A 25029-nucleotide genomic window follows, 5' to 3' on the forward strand; every position below is an offset into this window, starting at 1 on the left:
ACTCTGCAGGTCTAGTCAATGATGCAAGGTCTAGGATTGCACATTTTCCGTTATTCTAGGAAGGCTGCAGGAGCAATCCTCTACTGTTGGTTATTCCTTCATGCCAGCTGATCAAGACAGAAGACCCAAAGTTCCAATTCCGTTTCATCCATTTAATCTTTTCTCTCCCTTAACAGTTTAATTACATCACATTGCAATCAGATCAGACAAGAGTAATGGAAGAAAAGGTTTTTTTTTTTAAAACAGAATTGAAATTTTAAATCTCTTGTCAGCTGATGTGGGGGAACAACCTTCAACCAACCCGAGAATGATCAATATGTGAGAGTCACAGAGACTACAAAGAAAAATAATAATTTTATATGCATTTCCTTCTACACAGACATGCCTTACACAAAAATTAAATTCCAGTATCAGTTTAAATGCTTTAATTTCCCCAAAATTATGATTCTGTTCATATTTTATACAGTCTGCCCTTGCCATATGCGGGGATGCATTCAGGACCCCCTTCCCTCACCCCTCACCATCCACGTAAGCTTAAATCTGCCGCGAGGACAAGTATGCTGAGGGTGGACTGTACTAGTAACTTGTATCTATTTCCAGCAAGAGACATATGCAAAACCCAGCAAGTGGGGAACCAGGATCTGTAACTGCATATTACTTGTTTCATAGCCCTCTATTCCATACTTACCTGTTGAAGACTGGGCATTGACATCAGCACAATGTACAAGTAGTAGTTTCACAATATCAACATAGCCTCCACTGGCTGCTGCCATGAGTGGGGTTATATCTCCTTTATTCCCTCTGTCTTCAACATTTGCATGCATGGCAAGCAGTACCTGCATAAATGAAACATAAATTGACTCCAAACTTACCACTGCTATTCTACCTTACTGATCTTTCCTCTGTTAGAGGGAAAATTACAGTGGTATCTGTTCCAGGACCATCACCCACCCATGAATACCAAAATATGTTCAAGTCCCATTATGCACAGTAAAGTGGTGTCCCTTACATGAAATGACAAAAGGTTTACTTTCCAGATTTTTAAAAATGTTTTCAAGCTTTAGATGGCTGAATCATTGGCTGTAAACTCCATGGATACAGAGGGCCAACTATACTAAGGAATATGAGTTCAGGCAGGAATGCCACCAAGATGTTCAATTGTAAGGGAAATTACTTAATACCAGCACTGTGCTGCTTCTCAACAGAAAGGTACTGCTCAAAGGTTTTATCATTTCAAAAGCAGACTAACAGGAAAAGAAACAAATGAAGAAGCTGAAAGTAAGTATATCAACAGAGAACCAACTGTTGATATCAGACAAATATGAGAAAGGTATGGAATGGCAAAATTGCAGTTCTAATCCTAATTCTATCCATAACCAACTATCACAAAACAGATGTAATACAAAATTTTAAGACTGTAACCTAAAGATATCGTTACCCTGATTTTTACTGAAAGTACAAAGTTCCATTATGTAGAAGTAGTCCACAGGTTTATCTAATTCAACCTTTCTCTACAGTATCAGCTTCCACAATCTTGCCTGTTTTACCTGCAAGACCATCCAAGTGTCACAACAAAGATGTGTATTTTCTCACATATATATTTATGGAGCCAATTCACATCTGACACAATAAAACAAAATTCAAGGTCACATTAATCTCCCTGACCTTTCTTATTAACAGCTGTGTTTGTGAAGCCATTAACAGTTCCCACTAGTGTTAACAGAATAAACTAACCTCAAGATGGGTGGGTCATCAAAGATGTTGACACTTCCTGCTTTGGACATGCAAAGAAGGTCTGGGCCAATCCCAATTTTATTTCCAAATGCACTTCCTTAAAATGGATGTATTTGTGTGCAAAGGATGTAGAAGTAAATAATTAAAGCATATTAATGCAGCTTTTAGTTCTCTGTACTCTCCACAGCTTTTCACTAATAACCAGACCTTCAAAGCTATTATTATACAAACAAATAAAAATGTAACATTTTATCTTCTCTCTTTAAATGAATGCTCTATAAATCATCAATTGTTTCTGGGTTCATATCAAGTTACAGCACCAAATGACTAATATAGATGTTTTCCAAACAGCACATTTGTATTACCTCAATAGGTTAGGAGTTTTCTGTCCAACAGGTTTTAAGGAACTAAAATGTTCATCTATGTAAGGACCCTTACCTCAAAAAGAAACAGCTTAACTTACTTGTGCCAATTCATAATACCCAGCTGAACATGCCAAACAGAGCAGACTCTCCCCTTCCTCTGTATGTTCATTTACACTTCTTCCTTCATCCAGCAGTTTCCGTACAGCATTTACATCCCCGTCTGAGCATGCTTCTGCCAAACTGCGACTGAAAGATATATTTAAACACAATGAGCATAGGAAATTAGCAAAAAAATTACATAAATAGTAACTTACCATTAACTCAGGATTCTCCAGTTAAAAGTTGTGCTGGTCTATGATCATAATAAAGATTTTATCTTCTATCTATCCAGTTAAAAGTGATGTAAGTTCAAAATCTTAAACATACAATTAATGTAAAAACTAGGAAATGGATGTGTGACAAGTTCTGCCTAGTATCTGTCCTATCACAGTTCTTCATTCCATCTATACAATTTCACCCTTGAGTCTTATTTGAGGACTAATACAGCTGACAGACTGTTTCACAGTTTGTCAACAATTTAATTCTTACTTCCCATTGTATCTTTGAAATTCAGATTTAGGTCTTGCCATTACAGTTTCCGAGACTTTTATTATCCCAGGCCTTTCAGGACTTCCTATATTTTTAAAAAACAAAAACAAAACTAAAAGTATCCCAGGGTTCCTGGCCATTTTTGCCGTGTCACCCCACCCTGCCCTGGCTGCTTGAATCCAGCTTTTTTCAAACAGGAAATAAAACTGAAAATGGGTAGGGATGGGGCATTTAAGTGAAAAAAAAATACATTAAAAACAAAACATTGAGGGTGTGTAGAAGGAAGTTGCACAGTACTCCCAGGCACCGCAGGAGGAGCAATGCAGGCTCCCAACACTCACCCTTCTTTTAGAACAGTGATCCCCAAACATTTACCAGCTACCACTCCCCTTCCTCTTGGGCAACAACTCTTGCACTTTCTCCCATTCATATTTCTTGATATCAGGTTTACAGTTCTACTGCAAATTCAAAACAATTAATCTTGGTTGCTGCTCCCTTAGCACCCAATCACCATGGGAGCAGCAACCAAACAGCTGACTGAGCAGCAACCAAGAAGCTTCTCACCCATGCTAGCCTTGCAGTAAAGGCTGGCCAGGACAATAGACTACTCAGTTGCTGGTTGATTGCCTGCACCCAGTCATCCTGAGAGCAGCAACCAAGCAGCTGGCTGATTAGCAATCAAGAAGCATCTCATCCATGCCACCCCTCCAGCAAAGGCCAAAGTGGACGAAAGGCTTCTTGGTTGCTGCTCCCAAGGCAACCGGGTGCAAAGGGAAAAGTTTTTCCCTAGTGAGGAAGGACTCTCAATCCTTCTTCACTGGGGTGGAGAGGGGCACAGTCAGTGTGTGTGTGTAAGTAGTTTACAGAGGTCACATGCTCTGGACTGGGCACTGGTGTGGCTGTGGAAAATGCGCGATTTTAACTACAGGAGCTACTCCAAGGTGAAAGAATCTTTCCAAGAATCAACCCTAGATATTCCTCCCTCTCCTTCCCCAGACACAACTTTAAGTGTCTCCCCTCCCATATATACATGCATTCTTTCTTCTATCACCTCGTCTCTCAGCCTGTTAGATGAAAGAAAACAGGACTAATAGAGCAGCTCCAACTTGACAGCCAAGTCCCAGCAGAGCTCTCAAAGATTAAGCAAGGGTCCCCAATGTGAAACTCCTTTTTGCCACTGCTCGTCCTCCACTGCCACGTGCACTGACTCCTTGCTCTAGTCAGTCAGTCTGTCCCAAAATGGTGCCACTCCAAGCCACAGAAGTGACATCATGCACCCATGCCCCACAACACTTTTCCAACCACCACCTGTGAAAGACTTGGCTAAGGGAGTGACCTTGTGTGAGCAGACAAAGAGCAGGAGACACCACCATATGAAATGATTGGCAAGGTTGTGTTGATTTAAGAAACCCTGAAAAGAAGTTTCAAGCAACCCTCATCCCCATCATGGTTCTAAAGGCTGCTGCTTTCCCTTGCCTTTTGACATGGCTCCTCTGCCATTCCCCTTTCCTTCACCGCCTCTCTGTTGCCGCTGTTCACCTCACTTCCCATCTGGAACTTTCCACCACCCCCTGGGGGGGCATACCACCCACGCTGGAAATCACTACTTTAGAAGCTACTTAATTCAGGAGTAGCAAATTTAAAAAATGATCTATACTTTGAACAAATTTATCAAAAATTTTCAGCTTTTCAAATGTAATTCAGATAAGCTTAAAGCAAAACTGAATACATACTTGTCCACTTGTCCTGCATTGTGATTGTTCTCTGCTCTCATCCGTGTCAACGCTGCAGCAGCTTCATCCAATGCACAGCTGACAGAAGAAGTCAATCTTCGGAGCACTTCAGGATCTGCGAAGGCTTTACCATCGGCAGTGGACAATTTACCAATCCCTTCAGCGTATGTATGTTCATCAATCAGGTTAGTATGAAAACCACACAAAAAATGCAGAGACACTATTTTAAACTTCAGCCACATGCACTATGAGTTAAAACATCAGAAGCAAACATGCCAGAAAATTAGAAGCTATTTTGCTGCTAAAAGATCAAAAGTTCAAATAGAACATTAAAAAATCCCATAAACCTAGCTTTAAGACTTTGACAATTTCCACTATACACTTAATATAGCTCTTATACAAAAACATGACCCTGAAGAACAGAATGGGAACTAGGAAAAGCTTAAAGACATGTGCATTTGAGACCTCAATTGGTTTAGTTACTGTCTAGATTTCCTGAATTTAAAGATAATTTAGTAAAAATAAAGTCAAGCACAGATTTAAACGTAAGACAGAAAACTTGAAATACTTGTATACTACCATATACATTAATCCACTTCTCACAAGTTTAATCAACTTAGAAAAATATCTAGATAATGGACTGAGTTGGATACAGATTCAGTAACACTTAGTGTGCTTCTTTGAAATCAATTAATTCAATTAGTATTTAAGCCAATGGGAAATTAGTCATGATCAATATTCTTCTGCTTTTCATAAGCCTACTGCAAGTATGACTAAGCCTGGATACAACCCTGTTTCTTTTGCTGAAACACTATGCTAAAATATATATTTTTAAATGTATTAGTCACAGTTTTTCACGTTGGCCACGTCAGAAAGCAGTGTTTTTTTTTTTAAAAAATGTTTCTGCCACTGGCTGAATTTCCCCCCCTCAAAATTTAAAGCTGTAACCTCATCAAAAACAAACATGTATTTTGTTCATTATATACTGCTATATAAACCAGGATAATAAAATGTCTGTTAAGGAAAACTACACTCAGGTTTGAAATGAATACATAAACCACAAAGAGTGAAAATTAAGATTATCTGTTCTGGAAATATAAAATCTAACAAAAATCTAACACTAGTGTCACAGCATAAATACTGAAATGACCGCATGAGCAATTAAATTAATACTGTATATACTTATGTATAAGTTTAGAAAGTTTAGTGAAAAAATTGATCCCAAAGGAACCACACCCTGGTGAAAGGAAAGAGAGTACTCTGCCCTGGAAGCAGAGACCCCTCTCTATTCTTTCATCCAAACAGGCTTTTTTTGTGAACATAGGCGGGTTACAGACCGCCAAAAAGCGGTGGCCTGTACCCGCCCGTTTCCCTGCCGGATCGGGGCCTCAGCAGCCAGAGCGGCAGCTGCTGAGGCCCCGATCCGCCGCTTTCCATGCTGCGGGGAAGCGGCAAAAGGCCCCTTCCCCATGGCGGCGGGGAGGAGGAGAAAGGGGCCGTTTGGCCCCTTTCTCTTCTGCGTCGCTGGGCGCAGCCGTCTCAAGGCTGCGCCCAGCGACGTAAATGGCAAAAGGAGCTCCGTTTTGGAGCTCCTTTTGCGGCCAGGGAAGGGGCGTACTATGCGCCCTGGCGCGGCATGATGATGTCACGTCTGCGCTGCCCCGTGTAGAGGCGGCGCGGTCGTGACATCATAATGGCGGCAGCCATGTGGAATGGCCGCCGCCATTTTGTGTGTGCTCTGCGTGTGCTAGGGTTGAGGGCGTCCGGAAAGGACGCCCCTTTCTAACCCTAGCACACGCAGAGCACGCACTTTTAGGTCCATTTGTAACGGGCCATAGTTATGCCTGCTAGAATTTTCTAAGTCCTTTGGCATTGTATTCTACTACTTCCTCCTTTAAATTCTTTGTTACATGCCCTAGGTTTCACCCCTTAAATTCATAATTTTGTCACCAAAACCTACCCTCGATTTATTCATTAGGTTAAAGCTATAGTTGAGTACATACAGTGTTTTAAAATTATTAAAATTCAGCAGGTAAGGCCAAGTGTACCAGGTTTTCTTACAAACTATGACTGATTTTGTTGACAGAAGCATGCTAAAAACACACATTTAAAAACACATATACAACCTCTCTTAGATTTCCAATTTCACAGATAAATTCCTCATTCATAATTTTCTCTTGATCATAGTGGCTCAATCCAAAATTAAGCTAGCATATGCTACAAGAGCCCATCTGAAGAAGAGCAAATCATGGAAAGTGCTCCTTATATCATATAATCTTGTCACTTGGTAGAAATCACTAAAAATCCAGGCTGTCTTTTCCTAGGAACCTAACATACTTTTCTCAATAGGTAATTATACCAAATTTCAATCTGCCATAGCACATATACAAGATTTTCAGGCATTTTACTTACGTGTCAATACAATAAAGGTTCAAATATGTAAACAGAGACCATCAAGATCAGAATAAATTCAGTTAGGGCAGACAACTGACTACTTGTAGCTATGGTTCTTCAAGCAGTCATGTGTATACAGTACTCACACATATGGTTCTTGTGCCTGTGATATGCTTAGCTTGAAGTATGCCAGAACTCAGCGATGCTCAGCAGCAGCCAACCATTTTTACTAGGCATGCTGAAATGGAATGACCCCCACTGTTCTCACTTGATTCTGAATCTGCTGCAAGCAGCAGATCAAGCCGAACAATGGTATTTCTGACATGGGACAAATAGGCTGTGTGACTGCACAGATGACTATGTGAGAAACCATGGTTACAGGACAGTAGCTTGTCTTCCTTTGTGATTTCTATGGTTCACATACATTGATTAGCAGGCTATCTTACCAAAGAGGACAGAAGTCACACCAAGATGGAGGAGAACACTATCTAGCCAAAAGCAACATCCATCCTCGCTTTGATATGTATGTGACAAACACAAAAAGACCATGTAGCCCCTAGCATAAGTCACATAGAGACATCCCTTTCAGAAATGGGATGTACCTAATGTGGTTTTATCTCTTCCCTTTGAAATCTCAAGTTTGCAATTTGGGCATACACCTTGTCTCACATCTGAAGTTGAATGCCCAGGTTTGGGGAATGCCTAGAAGTGTATTTGGGCAGCTAAAATTAGTGCTTCAGTTGCACCCATTCTTGCAGACATAAGATCTGGCTATAGTGATACATCCCTTGATTACATTTCATGTGCATTATTATAATGCACTCTACATGTGACTGCTTTTAGAAACTGTTTATAAACCTCAGCCGGTCCAAAATACCTGAGCCAGGTGGCTGACCATGGTTGGTTGCAGGGAACATGTAATTCTCCTCTTGAACAAGCTGCCTTCCAGTCTATGTCTGGGGTGAATTCAGAGTCTTGGTTATGACCTTTCAAGCCCTACATGGCTTTCTGATAGTATCTCTAATACAGTGGCGCCTCCGCATACGCGGTCTTTTTATAGGCGGCTTTGAGCATAGGCGCTCAAAGCCACCGGCGCGCGCGGGGCGGAACGTCCCATTCAATTGAATGGGCGAGCGCACCCGTTGCGCCTCGCGCGCCGCCGCACACAAGCCCCATTGGAAACAATGGGGCTCGAGCATAGGCGGATTTTTTTATACGCGGAGGGATCCGGAACGGATCCCCGCGTATAATAAGGTTCCACTGTACATCTCCCTACACAAGCCTGCTAAAAATTTAAAATCTTCACAGGAGGGCTTTATCTCAGTCCTACCAACATTAGGCTATTCCCTACCAGAGAAGGCTCAGTTGGCCCCTTTCTGCTTTCTTCCTGCTGGCAAGCAAATGTCTTTTTATTTAGATAGACCTTTTTGAAATTCCTTTTAATTTATCCTAAGTCACTTTGGGCCCCATGCTAGAAGAAAGGAAGGATATAAATTAAATAAATAAATAAGAAATGTAAATAAGAAATAAATAAGATAAGGTACTACTCAGGCTGACTATGCATCCTTACAAACAATGAAAAATGGGTATTGGTATTGGCTGTTGCTGTCACAAATTTTGCAAGCCAATGCATAGGTCCAGAGATCTTGGCAAAAAACCTAGAAGTGTGGAAACAGGCAGATTGGTGGACACAGAAGGTCAGCAGTCTTCAAGCATCAAGAGAGTATAAGCTGAGTTTGCCACTGAAGGATTTTATACAAACAAGGGTCAACTACTTGCATCATATAAAAAGAGCAAGCATTACCTGGTTTGAGAACTACAGTACCTCAGTCCTGTGAAAAATATGACAGAACTGATTATAGAATCACAGATAGCATAGGACAGGTAGCACTCTTTGCAATCTAAAAAAAAAAAAAATCACTGCCATGAGAAATGACACCTTCACAGAGAAAAGCATTTTATGGTTTGTAACTGACCTAAAGTGTTTGGCAATAAATTGAGAGAAAACTACAGGTAGTCTGCAAACTGAAACCACCAGAATCTGGTAATTGTGCTTACAGTGAAAATCCTGTGTATTATCAAATCAGTGTGACAAGTTCTATGATATCTTTAGCTGGATGAATTCCTATTTCCTTATTGAGAAGATGGTTGGGTAGAACTGAATGTTCAGAGAGGGAGAAAGAAATGAAAATTTGATGGTGTATCCAAGATGTATTATGTTGCTCACTTAAGAACTCACTGTGATGCTGTCTCAGGTACTGAAAAAAAGTGGGAGCCTGCTGCATGAAGAGTTCTGCAACACATATGGTGGCAGATACTATTAAACAAAGTCAAAATGTTGTTTAAAAGAGATAGCCTACTTATGCTTAGATAGTGGGTGGCATTTTGCTGAGTAAAAATAATGGTTACTTTAGACTTTAGGAAGCCAGTCAAAGGTATCCTGTCTGTAGAGGGTGTCTGGCTTGGAGAGGATCTCCAAGGGTGGTAACTAGGGGTCTGAAGTCAAAGCCAACAGGGTTCTCAGAGCTGAGTGCATTTAGTGAACAAGTCTGCAAAAGATTCTGAGTGCAGTAGAAAACATGGATGATGTGAATGACTTGGACAAAAGCAATCCAAGATTACATGTAAAGATTCCAACTAAATGAGAGTTAGATATGAAGAGTGATGTATAATGGGTCCAGAGCAGATGTAAAGACCTGGTTCCAGCAGCTCCTCTTATCTGGAACTGAAGCTTTCAAATTGAAGCTGCCAAATCCTAGTTATAGGCTTCTGGAAGTAGTCCTTTCCAAGAAAAAAACTCCATACATGAGGAGCTCATTCCACATGAAGAAATCCTTTACTGAAACTGGCAATTCTCCTGAGTATAAAGACTCTGTGCTATAACTCTCAGATGTCTAGTGACCATTTTACCTCTTCAGTGAAACTCCTTTCATCAGGCAAAGACCATAAGCTGACTTCCCTCAAGTGCAGGGAACCCTGTGTTATATAAGCTATCAAAGATGGACAGAGTAATTTATATACATTGCCCACAGATATAAACTTACAATTTCTGAAGTTTTATGTGGATCTTCCAAGTTTTGATAATAAAATTAATCAAGCAATGTTGACTTTCTTTTCTCATATGACCCTCATCTTAGCATATCATAGCAACTATTTCTTTCAGAACCTTTACACTTAGAGGAAATAATCATTATTATAGCAAAGAGAAGATTCTTGGCCCTGATGTATTATCAAATTAACTGTACAAAGCTTCCCCCAGTCTGTTATTAGCAAGACTGATCTAGCTCTACAAACATATCTTAGAATCCAACTCCCTCTCTTTCTCATTAAATGACACTTATATTACCTTGATACACCTGGTAAGGGCCCTACTCCCTGTGCTAACTACCACCCTACATCCTGTCTTAATGTTGATATCAGAATATTGGAGAAGGTGGCACTGTGCTCGGGGCCTCAGCCTCCTCCAGCCCCAGGGAGGCCTAGCCAGCCATGCTGGCACTTCAGACGAGTCGTGGAGCACAGCACCACTTCCTTCAGACCTGATCAGTGCACTGCACTCGGAGCCTCTGCCTCCTCCAGACCCGGAAAGGCCTAGCTGGCTGCACTGGGAGGAGGTGGTGCTGCGCTCCGCGCCTCGACTGAGGTGCCAGCGCGGCTGGCTAGGCCTCCCTGGGGCTGGAAGAGGCAGAGGCTCCGAGTGCAGTGCCATCTCCAGCCCCAGGGAGGCCCCGAGTGCAGCGCTGCCTCCTCCAGGCCTGGCCAGTGCGGTCAGCTAGGCCTCCCCAGGACTGGAGGAGGCACTGCTGCACTTGGGGCTTTGGCCTTGGCCTCCTCCATCCCCGGGAGGCCTAGCTGGCCATGCTGCATCTTCTGGGGCCTTGGCCCTGAGCGCAGTGCCGCTTCCTCCAGCCCTGGCCAGCACAGCTGGCTAATCTCTCCAGGACTGGAGGAGGTGGTGCTGCGCTGGGGGCCTTGGCCTCCTCCAGCCATGGGGAGGGCTAGCTGGCTGAGCTGGGGCCTCAACTGAGGCTCCGCGCGCAGCACTGCCTCCTCCAGCCCTGGCCAGCATGGCTGGCTAGGCCTCTCTGAGACTGAAGGAGGCAGTGCCGTGATCGAGGCCTCGATCGAGGCCCCAGAAGATCCAGCGTGACGGGCTAGGCCTCCCCCAGACTGGAGGAGCTGCTGCCACACTTGGGGCCTCAGCCAAGGCCCAAAGAGATATGGTGGCACAGTGAGGAGGCAGAAGGCCTCCCCGGGCCTGATGTGCAGCCACACGAGACCAAGGCCCTAAGGATCCAGTGGGGCTGTAGGTGAGGCACAACATAAATTTATATATTTTAAAAAAAATTATTAATGTTTTTGGATTTTAGTTGGTCATGTCCTCCATTTTTCTTGAATGCCCTACATTTTGTCATATATTTCCCTGGTTTTGTGCCAGCAAATTATGGCAACGCTACCTAAGGGTTACAGCAAGAATGGAATAGAGATCTGGCATACCCAATTTTGATGAATCAATAGCCATCCATTTTTACAGCTATAACTAGTATAGCTTAAGATCTCCCAATATGCCTTATACAGTACAAATTTCTCCTTCAGGTATCTTGGTTACCGAAACATCTCTTCAAGAAAGGTCTTTCTACATTAGCAAATTGTTGAAGATGTAATACTGCTAATGCTTAATTAACACATATGTTTTGGAGTTGTCCCATAATAGGTCCTTTCAGGAAGAAGTAAACACACAAGTAAATTTGATTTTTGAAAAGTTCCATGATACGCAGGGATGTGCATGTTCTTTTCATTTACCCATTTCTTGGAAATTAACAAATGGCCAAAGAAAGATTTTTGTGGCCTTTTGACTGAAAGAGATTGATACTTTGTTACTGAAAAAATATTTTTTTCTCCATCTGTGATCCAATGGATAGAAGATCTAACAATACTTGCAACATCTGAAAGAAAGATGTACAGTGGTGCCCCGGGTTACGAAATTAATTTGTTCCGGGGCGCCGTTCGTAACCCGAAAAGCCTTCGCAAGCCGAATCGCCATAGGCGCTAATGGGGAAAAGCCGCGATTCCGTGTGAAATCGCGCAGAAAAGCACCAAAAGTTTTTCCGTAACCCGAAAAAACTTTCGCAACCCGGAACAATAATTTCCTATGGGTTTTTTTCGTATCCTGAAAATTTCGTAACCTGGGTATTTCGTATCCCGAGGTACCACTGTATAGACAAAATTTACAAATGGGACTTATATCAAGACCTGTGGTCACTTTTTGTAAACAGTTACGACTAATTTGGTTATTCTCCTCCCTTCTGTGTTTTTATTGTCTAGCTTTTGTTATACAAGAACATTATTCTATGTAACTGAGAAACCTTATGAACATAAGTAAAAAAATGTAAAGAAAAAGGTTCCCAGGCTCTTCCTGGGTGACTGGCATGAGCAATGCCAGTAACTGTCGATTCTGCAGACTCTAAGCAGAAATCCAATAGCAGAATTATGCTATCAAGCAGGGCAAAGTACAGCAATATCAGAGAATTATCAGAGACAGAGAAGTCAAACTTGGTTAAAAATGGGGGGATGAACAGTATGAGGCTCAGGACTGAGTTAATCCATACTGGATCAATAAAAATCAGTAGCATCAGTATCAATGAGTAAGTCACCTCAGTCAAAGCAAGAGCAGAATTAGATATGAGCACCTCTGGTACTGAGAAGGTAATCCTTGACCATTTCTTAGCTCTAAGAAGGGAATGCACAGAGCCCCTGACATAAATAGCAGAAAGTGTTTCAATGGTAAGAATAAAGCTGAGATAGATGGTGTCATAGGCACTAAAACTTCAAGGCAAGGAGTAAGGGCAAGCATTACAGGTGCCACTGGCAAGGTCAGGGCATGTGTGAGCCAGAACATGGCTGTACAACAAATCAAAACTATTCCAGAGACTTGGAAACTTTAGCTCTGTGCTTACAGCAAATGTAACAAGAGGCAGCTGATAGACTGTGTTATTGGTAATATGGTAGCAATTTCAACATTCATGGGTCAGGTGCAACTCATCCCTCATGGTATAATACACGAGTAGGGAATGCTACACTGCAGGACTTATTTTGAAGGTCCATTCTAGCCAGGAAGAAGAAGTCATTCAGAAAGGTTAATTCCAAGCACCATCCAAGCAAAGCAAAAGAACATATGTTCATTTGAGTGATTCAATATTCTGATCCCTAGTTCCTTCAGTTCTTTGCAAAGCCAAGACAAAAAAAAAACAGGAAAAAGGAGGCGATCCCCAAAAGAAAAAGAAAGTGCATTCCTGCCATGTGGTGGGGGGGGGGGGGGAGGGAGGGTTGGATGGCTCCTTTGCCATTCTGTCAATGGAGAAAGAGCCATTCAGGAAAGGGAATTACTCTTGCCTAATCAATCCCTGGGAGGGACAGTGGCAAAAGAAAATAATTAATGAGAAACAACATGCTGGAGGCTGCATGAAGGATGCATGAGCTGAAGCAAATTTATCCAATCTGTAATGGCTGGTACAGGAAGAAGGAGTGACTGTTGCATTACATCTGAAAAGATCCTAAATAGCAAGCTCACTGTGTCACACTGGGAAAGCAGAAGGAGGCCCCAGCAGCAACAACTCACAGTTAATGACTTAGTTCTTCACTGTTCTGGCAGCTTTGTATGCATTACATTTTTATCACACTCTCCTAAGGATCTCAGGGGACCCGATTCTCTCGCCACCCATGTTATTCTCAAAACAATGCTGGAGATAAAATCAGGCTATGAAACAGCTTGAGAGCCAGTATGGCATAGTAGTTTGAGTGCTGGACTGGACCAAGGTTCTAATCCCTGCTCGGCCATGGAAACCCAGTGGGTGACCTTAGGCAAGTCTCACACTCTTGGCCCCAGAGGGAGGCAAAGTCAAACCCCCTCTGAACAAACCTTGCCAAGAAAACCCTGTGACAGGCTTGCTTCAGGATTGCCATTAGTTGGAACGACAGGAAGGCACATAACAACAACAATAACAACAACGAGACAGCTCAGCTAAGAGATCAGGGTCACACAGCAAGCTTTGCTTATATTATGTTGGCTCAAGTAACAGCTAACTCTCCAATATATTCCATTTCATGGTAATCCCGATCTTGCCCTTGGTGGACTCTGCTTGAAAGAAGCCTTTCTTAAAACCATGTTTTTGGGTTTTTGAATTTGACAGCAGTATACACAGAAACCAATGTATCTACTCTGCACATCTCTTCCCAATATGTTCTAGCCTGCAAAGGTCAGGCCACATATCCTACCCTAGCAAACTAACATCCACTTCAGGGGCCAATGGTCATCTACACCTGGAGTAAAGTAAATGTGTAGTCTTTCAGTCTCCTTGCCGAAACAGGAGAGGCAGAATATATGAAACTTGTGCAGCCTCATTTGCTTAACATTAAAGCATGCTTTAGTGCTACATCTAAACCAGGTCTTTGGTCTAATCAAACCAGGATGTCAAGCAAGTGCTCAGCAAATTCCTATTTTTCCAAAATATTTGAATGAAGCCACTGTATCCAAGTTTCCATGAGATATTCTATAGTACAGGTACAAAACCTTTTCTGACCCAAAGATCAGGTTGGAAGCTGAATTTTATACTGAATACTGAGAGTCTAGCTGGATACTGAGAGAACAGGACTCTTAGCAAAACCAGGGATAGTTGATCTACTTTGTCAAATCTCACCCATAACTCATACACACAGGCCACCAAACGGAGGCTTGCACATGTTCATTCTCTGTCAGTCTCCCTCTCCCTCACACATGCATCATTGCTATTTCCCCATGTGATCTTTGAAGATAAATTGGACTAAAGATTTTGCACCCTAGATACTGAGAGAGGCTCTCTTCTGCAGAAGGCAGGTCAAGGACTTAAATCTGATCATCTGTTGAACCCATATGATAGCTAATGCTCTTCTCTTTTTTTGTACCATTTGAAAAAGGTTCTGAGGCCTGTCCTCGCTATCTTTTGATTGGAACCTCCTATTAGACAAAATGGAAACATATGTAACTTGGTGACAGATTCTTTAAAATTTAAAATTATTTTATAGAAATATGATCTGTTACTATTTCTTTTTAACTTCAGCCTTAAGTGAAGGTGATCAGTACTTTTCAAAACTGTCTACTTATTTGATTAACTGGTGAAAATCAAGGCTGATGCTGAAGGAAGAAAATATATCATGTAATGTATTTTCTGATTAGGAAAGCTGGTGGTACTCATCTTAAATATTCATTCTCAGGAATATTTTCTACATGATTGTGCTACATTTTAATGAACTGACCGCTGAGATATCTTTGGCTCTGAACAGATTTGGCACAAGGTCACTGAACACATAATTAATATTATAACCCAGGTAATTTATGTTTTTCTCAGGGTTTCTAATTATAACTTGCAAATGTTTCCCAAAGTTTATACTTTATTTCAGACATTTTCTAGGAGGAAGAGTCTTTACCTCCTTACATTTCATTGACGGGGATACAACATTCATCTTGTAAAGGTTATTTTCTTGTCCTTGTACTTATTTGGCGATCTATACTAATCACTGGAATCTTTTCTCTTTGTCAAATTCTATGTCTTTGGACATTTTCGAATCTTCCTGCCTGATGATAGCTTCTGCCAAACAGCAGAATTTACAACTGTGACACATGGTAGTATCTGAGTGCCTTCACATCTCATCCACTTTTGGAGATTCTTATTGAATTACAGTTGGCTCTCCATTTTGCAGGGGATCTGTTCTGCACTCCCTCATAAAAATGGAGACTTGTGCATATTCAAGCCCCATAGGCTTGAATGGGGTATGTGCCTGCAACATGCCTGTGTGTGCATGCGCACACCCCATTAAAATTACTGGTGGTCGCCCCTCCACGGATTTCTAAGGTTGCGGAGCCAAGATAGGCAAGTCAGGAGGGGGGGACTGTATTACAGAAAACAAATAAAACATGTGTGTATGTGTGTGTGTGCGCACTTCAGATTTATAAACATGATTTACTCAGTCTGAGATATTAATGGAATGAAGAAGTAGATTGCACTTTCTGCCTGATCAACAGAATGTGACTCTTGCTTTTATAACTGCTGCAGCTAAGGAACTCAGGCTACAACCTATCCAGCAAAACCTCTCGACACTCCAGCACCACTTCAATAAAATTTATTCTTACAAAATGCAAATTCATTCTATTAAGTTTTTTTAAATATGCCATTTCATTTCTAATTTTTTAAATAGATGATTGCTTCCCCCTTTTTTCCTTTGTGTTTTTATTGATATTATGCATCCACTTTAAACATAAATTTAAAAAGTTGCCAAGGAGGGGACCCAGGATCCAGGGAAGAAAGTAGAGAATCTGGTGGGAATCACCTGCAGGCAGCAGTCTCCCTACACCTTCTATACTGTCTAAAAAAGGTACCAAACTGTTACTATATATTGTCCCTCTTTTTTTCTTTTCTTATTTCAAGGGTGTCCACTTTTCACCTCCATACCATAAACTTCTCTATTTAATACCCAGCTCACTTTTCACTATTATCAACCTTATCCTGATATAATCTTAAACTGAAACTCACTTATACTCCACATACTTCATCACTATACTAAACTTTATAATACTTAATCCTAAACTCAATGTTGTCTTTAAGAAGTTTGTCTCATGACTGATATTTTAATTTCAAGCAGTTTATTTAAATAGTACAGTCAGGCCTTTGTATCCACGGAGGACCTGTTCCGGACAGCCCGTGGATATAAAAAAAACGTGGGACCTCAAATCCCATCGTCCCTAATGGTGGTGCAACATGCACACAGCCACATTCACATACCATTGCGGAAAATGGGGCTGGCCATCCGCGGATGCTTAAATCCACAGATGGCAAGCCCACAGACAACAAGGCCCCACTGAACTATTTTGATATCCTTAAACCTACTGCTAGTATGATCAATTCCTGCATTCCTGCAGGTCAGATAGTAAAGTCCATACAGAAGATTATGGGCAAAGCCTTACAAATGTTTTTGCTATTTCTTACATTTCACACACCTAAATCCTTCTATGTATCCTTGCTTTACAAAAAAACCCTACATATTCCAGAAATCAATTTGTGTTCCAACTTTCAGCATCAAGTTGTTAATAAGTCAATAAAATGTGAGAACTGTTTAATGTTACAGTGAATAGCTCCCCATCCCAAAAGGAAATCACTAAGAAAAATGTGGGAAAAACGCTACCTGCTGCTTCCAACAAGGCTTCTAGTCTTGCTTGCGTTTCTGGATCTACTGTTCGTAGGTCTGCTCCTTCAGCAGCACTTGACAAAAATATCTCTGATGTTGTTTTAAGCACCGGGTTATCCAGATCTTCTTGGTCCAAAATAAATGACTCAACCTGTCAGAAAACACAGAATTTAATAATTTATTCCTAACCACAGCAAAGTTGGGAGGTAATGCACCAAAGCTGAACACTTGATAACTGTCACATGTTTTCATTTTCTAGGACAAATGTTACTAGAGCATGAAATTTCAGATCCAAAGCTATTAGCTGGACAAGTTAACGATTATTTTTAACAGGGAATAGTATATCCTGTTTTTCAGCACTGCAGACAAAATTTAGACCACTTGTTACTGTGTGACCTGCCGACAGATGGTTCTTCATGGAAATACACATCCCACCAATCTTTTTCACCCACTTCAGAGGGACTCTGATCAGAAACCAGAAGGAATGTGCTCAACTACAATTAATCCATCATTAGCATTAGCATTGTTTTGACAACAATCCTACTCTCGCATTATCTGGGAGGACTCAACTAAGCATAGTGTAATTCTCAGAATATATTAACAATAAAGCAGTGTAAGTTATCAATTTCTGTATTCCCAAGATAAAGAGGTACAGCAAATGTTTACAGAACCACTAGTAGAACTGCAATATATCTACATATCCTTTAACTGGGACATTTTCAAGAATGTAGCATCCATTCAATACAGAGAAATTAAAGTTTTAACCTTCAAACATTTCTCATCAGGAACTATGAATGTTTATGCAATTTCACTTTCCTGCGATGTTTTAAGTGATTCTCATCTAGAAATAAGATCTACAGCAACCAGCTGCAATGCATTTAAAGTGACTTTAGTAAATATTTCAGAATGTGAAGTCAAATACCACAAGATGGTCAAGTTAGCACATTTTATATTTACAAGACTGTAGTATCAAGATTTCAACACTGCAGAATGACAAAGTAGTGAAGAAATACTGGAGGGCCTTGATGTACATGATTCAGAAATTGAAAGGAAAGGTAATACTGACAGAAAAAGACTGGCTTATTAAACTTTATGATATGGTGGAACTAAACAAACTAACAATACCGGTTAAGGAAAAAACACTAGTTACATATGAGGAAGACTGGACAGATCTGATAAAGTTCTGAAATGAAAAATGGGGACAGTTATCAGTACTTTACTTTGAGGACTAATTACATTATATATAGTACAGTGAACCATTGGGATCTGCTGGGGTTTGGTGTCAGGATCCTCTGTGGATACCAAAATCTGTGGATGCTCAAGTTCCATTAAATACAATGGCATAGTAAAATAGTGGCCCTTATATAAAATGGCAAAATCAAGTCTTGCTTTTTGGAATGAATATTTTCAAGTCGTGGATGCGTGAATCCGTGGATACAGAGGGTTGACTGTACACACACACACACACACACACACACACACACCACAAAACAAATATACTGTACATATACAAACAACACACACACACACACTCTTTCCAAGTCACATATTTAAACAGGTTACAAATTTGTGTAATTATTTCTATTAAGGTTTGGATTAATTATACTTTTTATTACCTTCATATCATGCTGGTAATATGTAAGATCATTTTATTGTTTATTATATTGGTATGTTTACATTTACAAGTAAATGTACATTAGCCAGTTGTAGTTTTGGTGAAGACTATCTGAAGTAGAACTTTAAATAGATAATTGGATCAACTACTTAACAAACCCAAGTACCACTTCGAGTAAATGTAGAAGACAATGTGATAGAGATGTGGGGAAACTGGGGTGAGCAAACAGGACAAAGAAAAGGAATTAAAAAGACCATAGCAAAGCCAGCTCTTCAGGAAAGGGAAGTAAACATAGTGATTTATTAATTTATAAGATAATATGATCTAGAATCTGGAGGACTGATATTGTTAACTATATAATGTCTTTTTAATTGCTTTTCTTTTGCATGGTTTTATTTATTTATTTATTTTTATGCTGCCTTTCTCCCAGAAAGGAACCCAAGGTGGGTCACAAGATACTTTATTTTATTTTTATTGTATATTGTTTTGTTTTGTTTAATAAAGAAGAAGAAGAAGAAGAAGAAGAAGAAGAAGAAGAAGAAGAAGAAGAAGAACCACTGCAGAGCAAGGAATATGAGGTCTCTGAACAGAAAAATAATATTTTAAGTAAGATTTTCAAACAGCCACTCATCTAGTAGGTAAGACTAGGTAGTCCCCATTTTAACAATAGAAAAAGTAATTCGTATCTTGGATTCCTGGAAAAAACTAATTTTTGGAACCCAAAAATATACATTTTGGAGCTATCATCACAATGCTTATCTTCCGCTGTGTTAAGTCACAATTTGAAAATAAAGACAAAACATTTTAGCTGTATAATGCACTAGATCAGTGATGGTGAAACTTTTACAGACTAAGGCCTGTTACAGACAGCCCAAATAAAGCTGCTTCGAGTCACAGTGGAGGTATGGTGTTTCAATGATGCATGCGTCCTAAGAGTCCAGAAGTCGCACCAAAGCCACGCTCCATCCCTAAGGACTGGATCATGACTTTGGTGTGGCTTCTGGACTCTTAGGATGCATGCATCATTGAAACACCATACCTCCACTGTGACTCGAAGCAGCTTTATTTGGGCTGTCTGTAACAGGCCTAAGTGCCCAAACTGCAACCCAGACCCCACTTATTTATTGCAAAGTGCCACGTCCCTCTGGCTTTTTAGTAAGAAACTCTGGCAAATTCTGTGCTAGGGCGACAATATGTGTGCCCACAGAGAGGGCTCTGAGTGCCACCTCTGGCACGCGTGCCATAGGTTCGCCATCACTGCACTAGATTATTCTATGTAAAAGATATGAATATATGAGGATCTTAAACTACGTACAGCTAATTTGTTTTTCCTATGGAGGAAACAAACACCAGAAAATTCAATACCTGTCCTCTTCATAAAGTCAGATACACATATTATCCTATTCAGCAAGCACAGTTCCTCCAATGAGAATTGAAATAATGGTTGGAGAGTTCACACAAATCACATTTTACCAGTTCAAAGGTTACTGCAAATTATGTTTACTCATTAAGCCAAGACGGGCAGAACTTCAGAATCTTGAAGATACAGTTTGGACTACCAAACACACTTCAGGTGAACAGTGGGTTCCTGACATGACACAAATTGAATTTGCTTTCCTCAGCCATGGGAGAAGAGAGGGGAGGAGAGATGGAAAACTCAACACTGCATCTCCTCAAGCTCTGGTTCTATGGCACTCCAATTTCAGCTACATTGGAAATAAGAACAAAAAAGATGGAAGTGCTTCTGGAAATTCTGAAGCAAAGGAAAAACGATTTCCCCTTATTTCTGTTCCCTGCCCCCCACTGCAGTCTGCAGCAGAAACTGCAATTTCTTATTTACTTTCTTGTGAAAACACATCTTACTTGACTACTTTAACAACATGGAATGCAAAATTTATAATTCAGCATATTACATTATACTGTTTGTATAAATGAAATTTGCAAAAGAAATTGTATGATTTTTAGGCTCACTTCCAGGGCTGAACTCTCCAAAGGCAGCTTACTCAAAAGCAAGGCACACTGTTTAGTGAAGTTTTCTCCAAATTAAAACACGTATTGCATTGTATCTTGAATGCAGGCGTTTTAGATGAAACATGTTATTTGGGGGTTAATCATAGAATGATAGAATCATGAAGAGGCAATATTTGTTTGTAAGCTAACAACCACTATCTTCTTTAGTGCAATGAATATTCCCTTTTAGGTCACTGCAGCTTAATATGCTTTGGGAAGACATTTTTGTATTTAAGTGTCCCCCCTCTCAAAAAAGGGGAGAGGTCAGAGGCTTTGAACTACTAACACATTTTAAAGAGTGAATAAAGGCAAAAAGTTACTCTTGAAAAAGTCATGAGCAACAAAAGTCCAAAACACACTGCAGAAATAATCTAGTTTGAGACTGCTTTTACTGCCCTGGCTCAATGGTAGGGAATTCTGGGAACTATAGTTTTGTGAGACATTTAAGCCTTCTCTGTCAGAGACCTCTGGTGCCACAATAAACTACAATTCCCAGGATTCTCTAGCACTGAGCCAGGGCAAGTAAAGTGGTCTCAAACTGGACTATTTCTGCAGTGTATCTTGGACCAAATTATGTTTCAAAAATAGCATTCCAAACTTTGTTCAAAGGTACATAATCATTTCTCAATTAACAAAGCCTCTGATAACAAAGCTCCTTTTTTACAAAGGTTTCTCATGCCTCCCCAGCCCATCTTTTTCCTTGTCTTCTGTCTAGCTGGATATTGGACTAACATTTTATACCTTTAGCACATTCAAAACTTATTTTCTAATGCTATAGAAACTCTCATCTAAGAAATGTCACACTACAACTTCTCAATGAACAGTATTAAAACATGATCTTAAATGTATTTCACTCATTCTAAAAGAAAGAAGAAGCAGCTAGGTGGTGCAAGAAACAAGACAGATAAAAAGTAGTAGTTCACACACATTGTATGGAACAGTATCGCAAAAGGCAGTAATGCCCACTGCCTTGGGTGGTCTGCTGTATTCATGTCACTTGTGGGCTCCCCATTGGTAAAATACAGCAACATTATTTCCACAGTCTTAAAATATTTCATGGGCAGAGTTTGTTTCAAGTGTTTCCCCCAAATTTCAAATTGTTCCAACAAGAAAAACAAGGGGGAACACAAATCCAGAATTCCTTAGAAAAACACTGTCCTAAATATAACAACTGTTAGCTCCAACTAGAGTGAAAACATGGGAATCTGATAAATCAAAGCTTATGTCACAGAAGAGGCAGGAGGAAGAACCGGGAGGAGCAAGAGGCAGGAGGAAGAGGAAGAAGAGGAGAAGCCACCCACTGCCAGCAAGAGCTGGGAGGGAGTACAGACAAGTCCCATTGTCCCCAATGATGGCACAGCATGGGACAATGCAGACTTGAGCATCCAATGATTTTGGTATCTGTGGGGAGGAGGGTCCAGAATGGATCTCCCTGGATACCAAGGGTCGACTTTATGACCACTAGCTTAAATCACAATTGGTTTTTTAAGTGCTACTTTAATGCAAGTTGTTTTGGTTAAACCTATGTTAATAGAAAGATTTGTTTCTGAATGGCATTTCTTGCACTATAAAATAAAGTGATTAAAAAGAAGCATCTAACACTGAATACTGGCCTAACAATGAACAACTATCAATAAACTGTCCAAGTTAAAATGTTTAAATTCCAACAATCACTGTTGTTCCAGAAAGAGCTGGAAAATAATAGAAACAGCCAGACTGAAAAAATAATCAAAAGTCATTTGGTTTAAACCCAGGTTTAAACCATGGTTTAACTGGTTTAAACCAGCCAAGCCTTTCCTGCCTAATATATAGGTCTGTTACAGACTGCCAAAATAAAGCTGCTTTGGGTCTCTTTGGAGGTATGCTATTTAAATGATGCATGCATCCTAAGAATCCAGAAGCTGCACCAAAGCTGCACTCCAGTGCTTAGGAATGGGGTGTGGCTTTGGTGCGGACCTCCGGACTCTTAGGACCCAAGCATCATTTAAATAGCATACCTCCAAAGAGACCCGAAGCAGCTTTATTTTGGCAGTCTGTAACAGGCCATAGTCTTATCAATCTGACATGTATCCATCAAGAGCTTCATTCTGAAACACAATGACACCGGCATGGGCTCCACAGTACACAGTGACAGGCAAAACATTTATATAACCACACTGGAAATCAGTAGTACATGGCCACCAGCAGCTTGATCTGATATTGGGTAAGGAAAACATTTCTGGGTGGTGGATGTGTGACAGAATGGTTTCCCCCAAAGCCTGCTACTGTACTGTGGCATGGGCAGGAAAAAACGGGGCATGAAGTCCTATAAAACATTACATGCTTTCTGGTATATAGTATGATGACCCTAGGTCCTCAGGCCCTATCACTTGTCCTCCCTGCTGTGCTCTTGCGGGTTTGGGGACAAAAGGGAAAAAGTGGCATCTGAGAATATGGATTATACACTAGGCCTGAAATTCAGGGGGCCTAGGCCCAAAATCACACATAGTCATGGAGCAGGCAATATGATTACCCCTTTTCAATAGTTAACAAATTCAGCACTGAAGCTTGGAATAGATCACAGAGAGAAGGCTGATTTAAATCAATGAGAAAAAACTAAAGTTCTCCGCAGACACATTTTCACACATACCCAGAGCGCTGCAAATCAGAGCATTAAACCAAGTTAAGTTTTCAAATATATGTTTATATAGTTTCATTCTTACAATCAGGTTTTATCTTTATCTCACTGTGTATATTTTGCATCCTTTCATTTTTTACCCACAGAGTAGGGTTGGGCAAGTGCATCCTGTGGGCCTCATACTGCTCTCAAAGCTGTTTTTGTGCCTAGGTGAGCCCTCATTCCCTGCCCAATCTGGGGTGTTTTAAAAAAAAAACTGCCCCAAAATGCCCCATAACAACTGCAAAGCCTCTGAGGTATCATGGACCACTTCAGTACGTTTTGGAAAAGAAGAAAAAAGAACTAGCTTTTAGGCTTGGAGGAGCATTCTTCCCAAATAGGAAGTCACTGAACTAAGGAGGGAGTTAACCCTTATACAGCTCTTAGTTCTAAAGTAGACAACAGGTGCTATGTGAGCAATGTAGATTAAAGATGCTGCTGGGGGGAGAAGTTAACCCCTCTTAGCCCATTTTTCTAAGCAACTACACTGACTCTGCTAAATAGCATAATGCAATTCAGATCATGGATCTCTTACATCTAGTTTGGCCCAACATACATTCACTACAAGGAATGTATACACACTTTTAGCACTCTCTCAAAGAACTTGGGAGATCACTGGTCCATGATTCACGTGTATTAGGCATGCACAGAAGGGGGATGGAGGTCTTCAACTGGCAGCTAGACACACAAATTAAAAGAAAAATAGTATTTCCACATGCTTTAACAATCTTCAAATTAGTGGTGGGAATTTCTGGTAACAGTCAGGACCTTTTTATTTTTATAAGATGCTGGCAGTATTTACTAATACCCTGCATTCCAGCCAAACCTCACAAGAAATTATTATAGTATTTTTCGTGTGATTATTTCAAAGGAATGTCCAAAATACTCTATTACATAAATGGAGTAAGAAGTGAGTATGTTAATAGTTTTCATTGGCTTCTAAGAATTTTTATTGACTATTTAAACAACGTTAAGAAAGTGTATGCTGAATTGTCATGCTTTAATACTTACAAGTACTCCAGTAAAAATAGTATCCAAGTACTACTCACACTAGAATGCTAAAAATCTGTTTTAATTTTCACCCTCATGTCCTTTGATTATTAAAAAAATATTAGATTTATGAGGCATGTAAAAAGAATGTGGAGAAGTTCAATTATTTAGCATTCTAACATGCTAAACAAACATGCTAAACCAGATCAAGTCATTTAAGGCTTGGCAATGTGCCATCCTCCTCAAATGTTTTCAAATGCAAATCCCACAAGACACCCTGGACAACATACAGCATAAAAGCCCATACGCTCCTCATCTCTTATTCAGGTAAGGTGTGAGCAATTTGCAGCCCTCTAGATGTTTTCAGATTGCAACATCCATCATCTATGTCCATTAAATATACTGACTAAGGCTAATGGGATCAGCAGTTTGTTAAGTTCAGAAGAGCAACACTTCCCAGCCCAGCTGACACTGGGGGATGTTTCTGTTTAGGATTTCCCAGAAAGCATGTATATCAGAATTTTTATAATGTCCAATTCAGTCTGATCACCACAACAGAACTGTTTGCTCTCTGAAAATGTATAAAACAAAGTTTACAAAAGAATTTCCCTACACTGCTGTGGCACTGGATTAAAAAGGCCCGAATACCTAATCAGCGCCAACCAGAACGTTCCAACACCTTGTTTCAGTGCCACTTGATGCTATTTAGGACAGATGGGCTTGGCC

At 40.4% G+C, this 25029-nt stretch overlaps 1 protein-coding gene across 10 annotated transcripts in view; it reads right to left on the reverse strand.

The window, feature by feature from the left end:
* Positions 1-25029, reverse strand: part of ANKHD1 (ankyrin repeat and KH domain containing 1) — a 120337-nt gene that overhangs the window by 87536 nt on the left and 7772 nt on the right. For all 10 annotated transcript variants that reach the window (XM_089516281.1, XM_089516279.1, XM_089516277.1 and 7 more), the window contains exons 2-5: positions 17030-17183; positions 4421-4577; positions 2198-2345; positions 689-836 (exon numbers count right to left, since the gene is read on the reverse strand). In XM_089516281.1, the coding sequence (XP_089372407.1) occupies positions 689-836; positions 2198-2345; positions 4421-4577; positions 17030-17183 (607 nt within the window). The remainder of the gene's footprint in view (positions 1-688; positions 837-2197; positions 2346-4420; positions 4578-17029; positions 17184-25029) is intronic.

The sequence above is a fragment of the Sceloporus occidentalis genome, unplaced genomic scaffold (genome assembly GCF_023333645.1).
Source record: "Sceloporus occidentalis isolate IW3139 unplaced genomic scaffold, rSceOcc1.0.p SCAF_3, whole genome shotgun sequence".
NCBI lineage: Eukaryota > Metazoa > Chordata > Lepidosauria > Squamata > Phrynosomatidae > Sceloporus > Sceloporus occidentalis.